The sequence below is a fragment of the Prenolepis imparis genome, unplaced genomic scaffold, assembly GCF_030444845.1.
Source record: "Prenolepis imparis isolate NDT839.2.m4 unplaced genomic scaffold, iyPreImpa1.0 SCAF_17, whole genome shotgun sequence".
NCBI classification, from domain to species: Eukaryota; Metazoa; Arthropoda; class Insecta; order Hymenoptera; family Formicidae; genus Prenolepis; species Prenolepis imparis.
Window position 1 is genome coordinate 1,637,217 of NW_028141175.1, and position 15,012 is coordinate 1,652,228.

General features: G+C 36.6%; 1 protein-coding gene across 2 annotated transcripts in view; it reads right to left on the minus strand.

Annotated features, from left to right (window-relative positions):
- The window catches only part of Tio (zinc finger domain-containing protein tiptop), a 119,955-nt gene that overhangs the window by 39,507 nt on the left and 65,436 nt on the right, over window positions 1-15,012 (minus strand). For both annotated transcript variants that reach the window (XM_083056267.1, XM_083056266.1), the window contains exon 2: window positions 12,618-12,749. In XM_083056267.1, the coding sequence (XP_082912393.1) occupies window positions 12,618-12,684 (67 nt within the window). In that variant the 5' untranslated portion in view covers window positions 12,685-12,749. The remainder of the gene's footprint in view (window positions 1-12,617; window positions 12,750-15,012) is intronic.

Here is a 15,012-nt window from a genome sequence, read left to right on the forward strand (position 1 = left end):
ATATCCATATAATATTTATTTGTTATAGATTATATTCAAATTCAATATAATAAAACTATATTTTTACTTACATATATTTTTTAAATATATATATAAATTATATTATGCAAATATGTATTTATATTATACATATATTTCAAAATATATATAATATATTACATATATTTCTACATATATTTTTACATATATATTTTTCCATGGGGGAGGGGCGATGTGTTCTCCCTTCTTATGGAGAATAGAACGAAGTACCATGTGTAAACACACAGATACATGTAATAAATGTATGTACATATAGATATACACAGAAATCACATCGCTATTATAATGAGCTAACCATACACACAATTTAAGATCCCCAACTTAAAACATTACCATGTGTACGAGTATATCACATAAACCCATCATCGCGAAGAACATAATTCTGTTTTTATTCTAATTAACGTCGTGCTTAACTGCCTGCTACGAAAGAGAATCTCACTTTAACTCTTTCCATCTTTGCGAAAAGATTATTACAAGTAATATTTATTCTATTACTGTTTCTCTTAAAACACGACAGTTTTATCTTGTATAGAATTGACTAGCTATGACGGAGTAAATATAAGAATCAAACTCGTAGACGATGCAAATGTAAATGCAATTGTACATGCATACACTATTCATATAAAGTTGTGACATTTTGCAAAACCGTTACGTCTTATAAGAAAGTTTTTTTTTTGGAAGAGATTGCAGATTATTTGAGTTTTGTTTCCGAATCTAAGCACGCAGGAATCTATAAGAAAATCTTGAAACTTTTATTTAGAGAACTGAAACTTTTATTTAAAGAATTTCATATATCTAAAAAATTCTAAAAAGAACTCAAAACTTTGTTAATTACCCGAGCACGAATGCACTTATGACGCATCGATACGAAAGGACCTTTTAGAAACAAGCATATCGTGAACGTAAGGATGTATAAGCAGGCTCATTGGTTGATCCACGAAGCTCGTGCCGTGGCTTTCACGCGATCGCCATATTCACCAGGGTCCTCCTACGATTGTCGACAGAAATAAACGATACGTCTGGCAATAAATATCATACGGTATTATAATTAAGCTAGCGGCAAGAGAATATAGTATATAGGCATCGTGCACGGGACACGCGAGAGTTGGAAAGCAAATAGTTGAGTCTCTCGTTCAGTGATCTCTGATCCAAAGCCACCAAGACACGAAATACAAAAAATATATACATATATGTATATATTGATTTTTTTTAACTTTGAAAAACTTGATAATTTATTTTTTTAGCAAACAATAAAGAGAATCTATTCATAGAATTAATCTGAAACTTAATAAATATTACCTATTTAAATATCTACAATTTACAAATAGTATATCGAAAATTAAAATCTGATTTAAAAAATTTTAGATAAAAAATATAGAAATGTATAAAATTATACTCTTTCTTATTGATTAGACAAGATTTAGAAAAGCTTAAGCTTCAAGTTGCTAAATCTATCGCTATATATAGTATACCTAATACAATTATTTGATATATGCTGTATATTAATTTATTAAAGATAAAGCTTTGTCATACAATTATTGGACATAAAAAGGCAGCGAAACCATGAGTTTGATTTGTTTAGTCTACTGTGAAGAGATAGAAGAGCGGAATGCATCAACGTCACTCAAAGAAGGCATTGATTCATTGTGGTGCAGCACCGCGAAGAGACGCGGTCTGGATGCAGGCTGAGGAATTTAAATCGGTCCGTGTATTTACCACATCGCGCGCTAATTTAGAGGCAAATGCGCGAAGTCGTGTTTTGTCGAGCCCGAAATTCATCGACGACGTCAACCGGACCGTACCGTCTCACGCATCGCATGACGCATCATCGGGCTGCACTAGTCACATATCGCACGTGCATTCACTCCCGGTGCGTTCACATCGCCTGTCACGTTACGGCGCGCCGCGAAGAGCGAAGAGCGAGCGGTATAAGAGAGCGGAATGAATCGCTGCCACTCAAGGAGCAGCCGTCGGATGCGGCGGATGGACTGACAAGGCCGAGTTGGAACGTCGTGACGTTGAAGACGCGATGCTGATATACGCGTCCACTACCGAGATGCGCGCAGCCAGCCGCGCTCGACAAGCATCCCGTCATTCCCGCGAGTCCATCGCGAAGGAACCCTCTTCTCTTCTCTTCTCTGCTTCTTCGCTTTTATCTATATAGAACGCAGCACACATACACTTCCTGGTCTTCGCGTATGCAACACATTATACGTTTAAGGATACATCGTATTATACGTTTTGCATTACTCTCTGTTACACATGTGTACTTTTACATATATTATATATGTTGTGTGTGTGGGAGGGGAGGAGAAAGGCGTGCACAGATTTAACAGTATATTAAAAATATTTTTAGAGTCCCATTTGTAAGTGAATTTACATTAAACGCTAAAATTCAAATTTATAAAATTACTTTTTTAAAATTATTAGCTCTTTTCTATTACGATGCGCTAAGTCATTGCAGAATCAAACTAATCGCATCTGTGACGGTACATAAAAAAACGTTTGCTTAATCTTGCTTGATTCGTTGCAAACGATATCAAAGATGTAATCAAGATTATGTATTAGATGCAAATACGAAATTTTATAAATAATGGACAAGTATATCGCGTCTACTTTTGAGAGTTTGTCCTTTATCAATCTAATACCTAATACAGAAATGTAATACGCGGCGAATGTAATCATCCCCTCTCTCTTATATAAATCGTCTCGACGAAGATCTCGCTTTCTCCAATGTGTTAAAGAAAACGACATAATGAAAGTGTCCTCGATAAATTTCCCAATCTACAGTGTGCGCGACGTACGAATGTGGCCTTGTCAGTCCGTCAGAGTGCAACATTGGCTTTTCGACTGGCAGCAACCGATTCTGCTCGACAATGTTGTTCGCCTGAGCGCTTGCATCGTGTCAGATGAAACGACGATAAGTGAATGTTCTGTCGATGCGTATGCACATGAGTTGTCGGCACTTACAATCCTACATACTTATACTCCTCGACGAGGAGTTAAAAGTATACACGATATTAATGAGCGTCCCGTGAGATTATTGCGATATTTCGTTCGTCATCGCATTACATATTCAAGTTTTCCTTTTCTCGAATTTTGTATTCTTTTGTATATTTTTTAGCCACAGCTTTTATTTCGCTATTTGCACGTTAGATTTATCATATTCGTTTGATGAATTATTATTTTATATATGTATAAAAATATATATGAAAAAAGAAAATATATACTAATTCATTAAATATCAAGTTATTGCACGCAAATTCATAATATATTACGTTTTCTTGTAATAGTGTTTGATGTTGCAAAATTGTAATACGATAATTGTCCTGAACTTTCGACTGGAGACTTTCCGACAACAGAGCATTACAAAACGTTTAATTGTATTCACGAGATGAGAAAATCAATCGTGCGTGAAAAGTTGCACGCGTTTGGACGATTTTTGCGCCTACCGGCATAAATCGCGATTTTCTCGCTCGCTCGAGCGTACTTTAGCACGACACCTCGCCTCGGGTTAATCGTTTCGATATTTAGCTTTTCTCGTATTATTAACCGAGTAATTCTCTGTCTTCTTACGTAACTCTACGATGATGGACTCTTCTCGGAGAGAACCCGCCGATCTCTATTAAGATCGACAAAGTAACACGGACTGCGCGAATTCGTAATTGCGCGATAGCTCTCAAAGTTTCAATTCCGACAGCCGAGAATGCAAACGCTCGAGTAAATAAGTGCACGCTAGATGCGGACACTTGGCAATGAATTAGCCGGCGCGACCCTACGCGATTACTTACAAATCGTTCGCACATTAATTTCCACCAAAGACTAATTCTCGATGTGCATATTAAGCAATATATAGAATATAGAAGCGTGTCGCTCACGGACATTGTGTGATTTCGCATTAAACACAAGATCATTATGTTCGAATAAATGAACGATATATCACTGTCGCGCTGTGAGACATACGTCGGCCGCGCTCGCTGGGAGATGACATTGTTAATCAATCAACCGCCGCGAGAGATCGCGATCTAAGCGATCGCCGGTACTAAAGGACGAGGACAGCCAGTTCCTTCTTGGACGCGCGGCCTAATTACTCGTTCAAGCCGAGCGCGAAGCCGAGAGAGAAGACTAAATCGCGATACGGGCTGACGTTAGCGCGTTGTCGAATCAACCACCCCCGCCGCCAACCACTTGGTCGACCAGCAGCCGCGAGACCGACTAATATCTCGTTCCTTTGTTACGTTTTGCAACAAATTTCGGCCTGATTATTTGGGGCGGCACGGCGCGACGGAGTGACGTTGGTCGGCTGGATTAAAATGTTCGCTGGCTACATCGGGGCTGTAACGAGGGTGGAGATGCAGCGGATATCACCCTCGGGGATCTGTGTTCCGTTTCTTCCTTGCTGCTTTCCTTCCGAAATCTTCGTTCATTGCTATTCGACTGATGCATAGATTTATCGCAAAAATGTACGCTTCCTCCTCATTATTAAATAAACGATTTATAATGATAAATGTTGAAAAATTGAAACGATTCAAATTGAAAAAATTGTAATATTGCGCTGTAAATGTAACTATATAGATTCTAAATAATATACAGGATTGCGTCTTCTTTGTATGCGTTCACATCGGCATATAATCACGTTGTATCCATGAACAACAGTTAATGGGATTCAATTTTCTGTGTTATGATCGAAGATGTCACTCAACACGCAACAAATGTCGCTGTGTAAAAGGAGAAGCTCGTTTCTTGCTCCGTAATAATAATAAAAATTCATGCGACGCTTTATGACCACCATAAAATACAGAAAGCCAATGAGAAAGACAATGGTAGAAAGAAAACGGGTATATGCAAATTACAAGACAACCAACTGATCACCTTTTCGCACTCGTTAATCGTATATTACGATAATTAAAATAATACTTGAGCATTATAGTAGAAAAATCTAGACGTTCGTATATTATATTGGAGATTACAATAGAAATCCAATTATATGAATATACGAAATAAGAGCGTGTGCAAAATGCATGATATAAACCGTTTTATAATCTTGTTTCGTGCCCCTCAAAGAATATATCACAAAAGGTTAAATAAATAGTATTATACAGTAGTAATTGTTAATATAGTAATACGAACAAGTTCTTGATCAACCATAGGTACGTCTAATAAGAAATCGATGATTGTACGAATTCTGCATATAAAATATAATACTGACAGTACAAAGAGCACCTGGGAATGTATAAATATTTACTTTTTATTCATTTTCACTCATTGCACAAGATTTTTGCACGCCCGTTTCATTCATAATCGTCATTCACAAATGTCTACGAGAAAATACGCGAATGATATACATTATACACATATATCTGTGTATGTGTATGTATAACATTACCTCGATGAGTATCGCTTCCCTCAGAGCATCATTCGGCCGAGTAAAAGTGACTAGTTCGAAAGCGCGATAAAGAGGCGACCGCGAGCGCGCGGGGTTCAGAAGCGGAAGAACTATAGCCGCTCCTAAAAGACGGCGGGACGACGAGAGTAGGCCGTTAGCGCGTTTTACGGCGGCATTAAGCTTCTCTTAAATGACGCACGCAAAGTGTTCCTGCCCCATCTACCTCTGGTCCGGGATGCTAACCATTCTGGTCCACCCACCTACCCGCCAAGAAGCTGCTTCCTGTCGTGCAAAATCACCTTTTCACCCAGTCACTTCACACCCGTCTTCTCCGCCTCCTTCTTCTCCCTTGTGAATCCCCTCCTTCTCGCGACTTTAATATCTATCTGTCCACGCGTACAGATTTAAACCGACCATTTCTTCAGCGAGATCATTTATACTTTTATCATTAGAGCTGTCACGTGTTATCAATGGAAAATATAATTGTCACTTCATGTATGTAGATAGCAAACGTAAGAAAATTTCTTGCAGAAAATAAGTTTACAATTTTTAAATGACTTTAAGTGATTGAAAAAAGAAAAAATTGATATTATATATGTATTATACGAATCGAAATTAATCTTTATCAAACATGATGTAGAACGTACAAGTACATAATATGATTCATGTATACAACATTGTAATTGAATACCTCGCTCTATACAGCAGGTACTACAAGATAATAATAGTCTACAGAAAATGATATCATCTATGTCTGTATACATCCAGTGCAATTACAGCCACTTGAAATAAAAAAAAATTCAATAAAAAGAGAGTAATGTTCATTAAATAACAGTAATTGACTTCTTACAATTTTAAGAATGATATAATTATATCACTCAATAATTATATGATTATACACAACACAACACTATTCATGTATATTCCATTATAAACGCAAGTTTAATTTTACATTTATATATATATATATATATATATATATATATATTTTTATTTTTTATTTCTTTATCATTAAGTTAAAGGAATATGACTTTTTAATTGTACCGAGAATAAACTGAAAAATAAAAATTAAAGACGGCATATATTTTTCTGTTTAAGAGAATTTATGAAATCTATTCTATAAATCTGATTCATGTAAATTTTTTTTTACGTCAAATGTCTTATGTTTGTATTTATTTTTCTACGAGATACATGTTATTAGGCGGTCAATAATACTTTGCGAATCCAATTGGAAACTTGCCACTCTTGTACGCAAAAAAAGAAACTTTCCGGAAAAGTCGAGTGACGTAGACGCCGAGAGCCGAGAGGGGTGCCTAAACGGTCAGATTGTAAAAGTGGATCGAGAATACCTGCGACAGAGATCAGACATCGGCGTCGCACGCGCGCTTGTGTACGTGCACACACATGTATAGGAAAGGAATACGCGTGCACGGAGTACACGAAGAGCCGCGGGGCACATAAGTCCATCCCCAGGGTAGGCGGCCGCGTCGAGCTCGAGTATTGACAGATATTTAAATGAATATTCCTCGGCTGTTGGAGGTCCTCTTTGAAATCAAAGCAGAAGGTACAACGGTTCATTTAGACGTGCGCCGATATCCCCCGCCCGACCCATGGATACAGAATTTCACTTGTCACGTCGTCCACGGGTTATCGCCCGGCGAGACGATTGCCGAGGCCGAGGGGTGGTACGGGAAGGGTAGTCTTTCGACGGGGCTCTGTGTTTGTCGCACGCACGCACGCACGCACGCGGTCTCGTACTTTCTCCCTTTCCTGCTTACAATGCATATTTTTCGCGCTCTTATTACGTACTTGTCGTACGATAATATCATTATCTATTTAACTTGTAATGATCGAAATATCTTATTCTTTGGACTCAATGAAATGTCTTTTACAATTAAGCGAAATATAAAAAAGATATATTATATTTCTATATTACAATTAAGGATTATCATCGGATAATATAGTGAATTATAATAATCTTAAGAAAGAGATCCGTTTAGTACAGCTTGAATTAGGCAGAATTAAATACATTATTTGTAATATATAGAGATAATTATATAAATTCGTAAAAAGTCATATATGCGTATAGCAAACTTTATTAAACGAGATAAATCATTAAGCTGATGATAAGTTAATAGTTAAATGTGGACTGGTTGAAACTGATATTCGAGAAAAATATAAAACCGCGAAGAGTAAAATCGCCGTCAATGACGCGAAATTAGAATTAATGGGCCTTCTGTAAAGTGAAAGCGCAGTTGCACCACTTGGATATGTTTAAGTTGGGCCTGCAGCTGTCAAGTAGAAAGATTTACATCAACGGAAATATAAATTATTATGCTAGATTGACAGCGATTTCCCGGGAAAACCTCCAACTGTGGTTCCATTAATTTATCCTTCACTTCAATTTATCTTCAATATGATACGGAAGAGTAAAAATGTATTTTCCCGACTGCCAAATAGCAAAAATATGACATTAAACGATGATGTATATAGTAGCAGAATCTAGTATTAAACATTTCATCGCTATATACTTTATGAAATATTAATAAGATGACTGAACTTTTTGTAAAGCCTCATTTCGTCATTTTATTTTATCATTAAAAATGTTGAAGAAATATGTTATGCTTATTCTATATTTAAAATATTATTATTGTTATTTTTAATATATTAATAGTAATATAATAATAACTATTATTACATTATTTTATTCACCAAAACTATTGCGTACGCTAAAATGTGTCAAACTGCAAGTAAAACGATCTTTTGCAAGCGACGCAGCAGCTCGCATTTTTCTTTTTTGTGCCAAAAATCACGGGAAAAAGATTCATACTCCAGTACCAACTGATGACTGATAACCCCAATCGGTTGCGGTGCGATAGCAAAGAGGAATTTCCGTGCTCGGTAAATGTACCATAATCGAGCGATGAACACGGCTGCCATATATTTTTTTCCAGGCGATGAGAGCCTGGGGCGAGCACGTGGCAATAAATCCCGGCTTGCGTCGCTAATTTTCACGGAGTTGTTGCATGTACGTATACAAAGTGTAGCCCCACACATGTACGTGTACATGTGTGTGTGTATGTGTGTTAGGCAGGTGCATCGTTACCCGCTAGAGTACATGGACGAGGATATACGCGATGGAATCGTAGTATACCCTCGAACCGACACCGGTACTATTTCCGAACCGACCGATCGTGTCCTTGTAACTTTTATCGGAGCGACTACGATGACACGTTTCGCGCAAAATTTATTGCCGCCGCCGACGACGGTTGTATCTCGATTGTGGGACACAGAGCCAGGTACGAGAGTTGGCCTTTTCAAGTATCTTCTGATGTATTTCGCTGATTAAAGCACGTTAATTTTCTGCCGCGAGAGACGCGCGTTTTTACGACACAACACGGAGGTACGGGCCTCCGTAAAATTATTAACCATTAAATGCGTGCGCACCGGGGCGCCGCGAGATCTCTCAGGAAAGTTGATACGCCTCGTAAATTCCTCGCCGCCCGTTTCATTTTAATACGTTTCACCCGATGATTATTATTATTATTAATATTATAATTATTATTATTATTATTATTCTAAATACGTCGTGCGCGTTCGACGTATTCCTTAAAAGCATTGCTCGGAATTGCAAAGTAATTAATATCAAGCGGAGACCGAGGACAAGGATAAGAGGGAAGAAAAACACACTGCGGCAGAAAATAATTTCACAAGTTGCAATTTGCTCGGAGAAAGTTAAAAGATGTTGCTCTTAAAAGCAGATATATTCTCACAGAAATGATATTTTGATCGGTAAAAAAAACTTTATTTCGAAATTTAAGTATCGCATAATGCTGCAAATCGCGAAATATATATATGTTGCGCAATAAGACGAGTGTTATAAAGCTGCGGCGCGATTATTCTCGTCTCACGAATTTGTGAATTTCAATTAAAGCGAATCTCCACCGCGAAGATTCCATTAAAGATGTGATTTATTCTTAATTGCCTTTCGATGTAAATGTTCTTTCAATTCCATCGCTCCATCGGTTGATCGATTGTCATTACGAACCAAAGACAATAATATTTTCGTTAAGCACGTTTGCAACGAATACTTTTCAAAAGCGACTGCGAAGAAAATCTCTTTACAAAGTTCGTCTGCAGAGAATTTCTTCGTGAGCTGCATTTACAAAGAGTTCAACTACGAGGTACATTAGTCGAGATTATATCCGGCAAAGGAAGTCGACCAACTTTCCAAGACACTGTTGCAACTAAATCTCTTCGAATCTGACGACATCCAAAGATGTCGAACTTCTACAGAGTCAGCAATAAATATACCAAATGCAACATGGATCGTAAAGGGAGAAATATAATAGCACGGTCGAATGCTTTATTGCGAATAAAATATATATCCCGTAAGATTTGCATCTCGTATGAATATACGGATCGAAAACAACTGATTCCCTTCCAGCTGGCGCCAAAATTCTTTTTAGAAAATGTGAGAAACTTCGACGAGAACAATTCGACACATTCCATCGTGTCACTGTATAAATATACAATGTACTTGAAATACTTGATTTTTAAAATAAATTTATTATAAACACAAGATTTATTTATCACGGAACATCATAGTAAGTAATTAATTGAATGGAGAAATGACACAGAACAGAGACAGTGTCTCGATAATTGATTTAGATTGAACGGGCATCCCTGTTTTCTACATTGTGTGTGTGTGTGTGTGTGTGTGTGTTTCACAAAGGTAATATCACCTAAAGATGAAAATAATCATACGAGGAAAATGTTATTACATAGATATTAACACACAAGCAAACTACATGTGCAGATTATAATACTATTACTTAAAATGTAAATATAATCAAAAATTAATAAATAACAAAGAATTCACTAATGTTTTACTCCTGTAACTTTTCAAACATTTCATGGTAATATGAACATTCTTCCTGCGTGTATATGTGTTGAAAAGTTCTAATAGCGATATATAAACTCATTCTATTCGCAATCGCTTTAAATTAATTCACGGTAATTCGCAGATTTTCGACAAGGTTCGCGATTTGAGAAATCGAAGCTGATTACCTTATTTCACAAGGCAGATAAATCAAGAAAAGTCACCCGGTTATCGCTTTGCGGCTCCATTTCGAGACAACGCTCAGGCGACGTAATGAGTTACGGCGTCACGTTGGATTTGCAAGTGAGACGAGTCAACCAGTTGCTTAGTTTGGATTGTCTTTGCTTTTGAGCGGCCGAATACCGCTTTCGATTAATCGTTCGATTTATTAGTTTCTTCTGTCTCACTAATTACTTTCTCGTTGCAGCAATTCAATGTTTGTAAAGCTACTGACTTTCGCACAGAATTACGTGTACGCACGTATGTATTACGTCGGATTTACAAGTAAAAAGACTCGACCATAGTTGCTCTCTTTTTCTCCAGTTTTTTTACCAATTCGCACAAACACCTCAGATTCAAATATCATCTTGTTCAATCGTTACTATATTTATTCTCTTCTATTTTATCGCGTGTATCATCAATGTATTCTCATCATATATAATTAAAATCAATAAATAAAATTATCAATGAAATTATATATTTAAATATATAGATGTATGTAGATATTGTATAAATATATAGAATAGATTTAAGCAAATTGTAAAAAAATACATACATGCCAAAAAGCAGAAGAAAATTTGATTGATATTTATTATTGATATGTAAACCAATATTCGAATAATCAATGCGAGTTGATTGATATGTCGATGCTTATGTCGATGAGAAATAAAATATCTTGTGTTATAGACACGCAAATTTAATACAAAGAGACAAGATACGTTGAAAGCAGGGGTGTCCATCATATACAATCGAATGACACAGCAATGTTTTTTTTTTTTAGAGATACTATCAACACGTTATATGTATAATCCTATAAACTTGTCTACCAAAGTAAAGAGATAATGACAAGCTAAAAGCATATTATCTAATAATCGTTGTAACTTTATGGCATATCTATGTCATGCGATAGAATCGAAAAAGAATCGCAAATCGTTAACTTAATTAGACTTTGGAGAATAAATCGTAAAAATGTAAATTTGTAAATCCTGTAGCAAAGTTAATCCGATGACATTGGTAATGAAGTAATGAAATGTAATGTTCGTTGTACCATGAGATGTCGTTTGCGCGATGCGAGTCCGAGTTGAAAGCCGTGTAAATAATTTGAGAATATTGCATGGTACAACATCTAATACTTGTATATTACCATTTTTATACCTTCCTTAACTTATTCGCAATATTAATTAATTTATTAATCATATGCTTGTTGATTAGAGATACGAGGATAAATATCTTGCATCGATTCCAAGAAACAACACCGAGTTCTAATATAGACATGTAGACAAAGAGGAAAATGCGAGACAGAAATCATGATTTACTGTGTTCTTTCAAGGTAATAGATCGTTACTTAAGAACATCATAATCGTGAAAGATAGTCCGATCGAAGGACATATGGGCAAATCTCAGTGATACCTGTTCGCCCAGAATGCTTGGATATATAATACTTGACCGCGTTTATCGATCTCCATAACACGTTACCGATCGCTTTTACTCACTTATAACTGTCGTAAATATCCGATTTACAGCTAGGTCAAACTGATCCGTTGATGATAATCGGTTAACCGCGGCATGTAAACGTTTTTCAATATTTTCAGCATTACACGAATCGATCATCAGAGATTATCCTCAGAATTTATCCTCCTTTACTTCCTGTTACATTATTGATTACTTTTGATTTTCACAAAAGTCGTGTTTTTACAATAATAATAATAATAATATGTATACACATATGTATATTGAAATAATATATGCAAATATACATTAATTGAGATTTGAATACTTGCATATACGTTTCACTTAACAACATTACAGCGCATTAAAAAAAATCCGAGTTTATTTTATATAAAACAATTCTACAAATAATATAAAGACACGTTGCGAACCATAAATAAACTTTCTAAACTATATAATATTTCTAACTGTTTTTACACAAGTGCAATTAATCATTTAGCTATCGATTTAGCTTTTTTTCCGCGAATAGTATGCCGCTATGCGGTACAGGAAGAAACGGTATCTTGTCGAAGATGTGAGAAATGCAAGATGCAAAAGTACGTGCGTGCGTGCGTGCGTAAAATTTTACATATGGATATTTACCGGTAAGATTATCACCGCGTTGCTGTGGCCATCGGAAAGAAGGCCTGGGCTGTTGCTTGCTGCGCATATCTCCCGTCCGGTGCCGCGGCTCCGAGCCGCTCGCTTTTCAAACGATCGGAGACCACTACTTACCTGAAAGAGAACAAGAGAGAAATCGAGTTAAAAAAATCTTGCTTTATTAAAACACATTTTTTATTTAATAATATGTGTGTATATGTGTGTGCGTGGGATCAATGACATAATCGAAGACCGTACAATAAGTGCAATGTATTAGAGAAAGTCTGTAACTTAATATAAAATATCGCCCAATACATAATTTTTGAAAAATATATAGTATTATATATCATTCCAGAAACTTTCCAAAAGTCACATATATTTTCTCGATTTCATGGTTAGAAAACAATATAAGGTTATATAATAAAAGGGAAAAAAATGTATAAAGAAAAAAAGGTGAATACAAAGACAGGGTGACCAGGTAAAGTCGGTCGTCATCTCTTGAACATGTTATTCAAAATATAGCTCATAAAAAGATGCAATATACAGTTAAAATAGAATTTACACCGTTTAAAGACAAAATAAACAAGACATACAAAGAAAAAAAAATATAAGACAACACAAATCAAGAGATGTTTTCTAGTATATTTATTTTATATAATATAATAATATATATTATTTTATATTATATACAATTTTATATAATTTTATTTGATATTGTCATAATTTAACTCAATCTCAATTACCATGATATGCAGACTGTATATTAAATGAATTGTTACATTTTGGTGAAATTGAGATCAATTTTGGAACATAACTTTATCAAACTTTCAAACGACTATTACTAAAAAAGCTATCAATGTTTTAATATGATAATTATCAATTTCTTTTCAATTCAGATTCTAGTGTACTTAATTTAAAAAGGTACGATTTTTTTCAAGATAGCTTATATTAATTACGCGGATGATATATTGCCCGCCAAATACTGATCGCTGCTAAGAAAATCCACGTTTTTTCATGGCGAATTTTCCAATCGACGCAACGTTCTCGTGATTCTCGGAAAGAAGAGAAAGTCACCCTCCCCGACGGGTTTTTACAAAGGGTGCCAAGCCTAGGATCGCGTCCCGCATCGCAGTTCATACCTTCCCCCTCCTCTCAACCCCTTAACCACCCCAATGCCGACCATCGTAACCAGCCGTATATCTTTCCGGCGTACGCCCTCGAAAGCGGCCGCCTTTGTTTCAGATATTTATGAGGCGTTTTAATTCGCACGCTGCGTCACCCAGCCGGCAGGGGGGTTGCCACCGTATATACGGGGGTCGGGTAGAGATGGGCGCGGGGGTGCTGTACGGCGCGACGGAGCGGGGCGCGAAGGCATAATAGGCATAAGGGTGCCCCGATAAAACGTCAACTCCCCCCCTCTCTCTGCTCCTCTCCTACCTTCCCTTTTCCAGACGTAGGCCATAAGCGCAAACAAACTCTCGCTCGTATATCTCGCCTCAATGGTTTCTACGTCGGTGCGCCAGGGGCGTACTGTATCGTGCCGCCGTCGCCCTCCTTTTCTACTCTGCCCCCCTCTTTCCTCCTTCTCTGAGAAACCTCTCGCCCCCACTCTCTATGCCCACCTTCGACCCTTCACGCGAGCCGAGAAAATTCCTTAACCCATATTCGGGCAATATATCGCTCACAACTTGTATACTGATTTACTATAATACTCTTCGAACGCTGAATGCGAGACGATTACTTGTTTTCTCTGGATTATTCATTCGTTGTATAACGCGAGTGAATAAGTTTCCTTCTCTGCTTTTGTATGATGTTATGTTTACGAGTCTGATCTGATTACGAGATTGATCTTGAAGTTCGAAAGAGATGTTGATTGACCTCTTTTTGCTTTTCGGCACACAAGAATAGTTTATATTGCTGCGATTATATAATTGGATATATTATTTTTTAAATTGAGCTTTTTGTTCATGAATATCGGTGAAATAATAATCGTATAAATTAAAAACATGTCAGTACCAAAAAAATCTTGAAAATAAAATTTTCTTAATCATTTGATTCATATTAATGGAACACGTAAATAAAAGTATTTAGGAGAAAAGCAGAAACGATTCAAACATTGAATCGAGAAATATTCCATCTTTTTCATAAATTTTAAAATGGGATAGAATCTTAAATCAAGAGTGTAAGGCTTTTCAACATTTTTCTCCGCTATATCAGGGTGATCAATTTAAATACAATCGCTAGTACGATCGCGTTAATGAGTTCCGACTAAGTGCACGTTTTTAGGAACACGCTACATTCGTCTCCCTGATCCACGATCCAAGTCTGTACGTCCCTTTACAACAACACCAACGTCTCCGTCCACCTTCCATGGTCTTCCACTAGCAACCACTTCCAC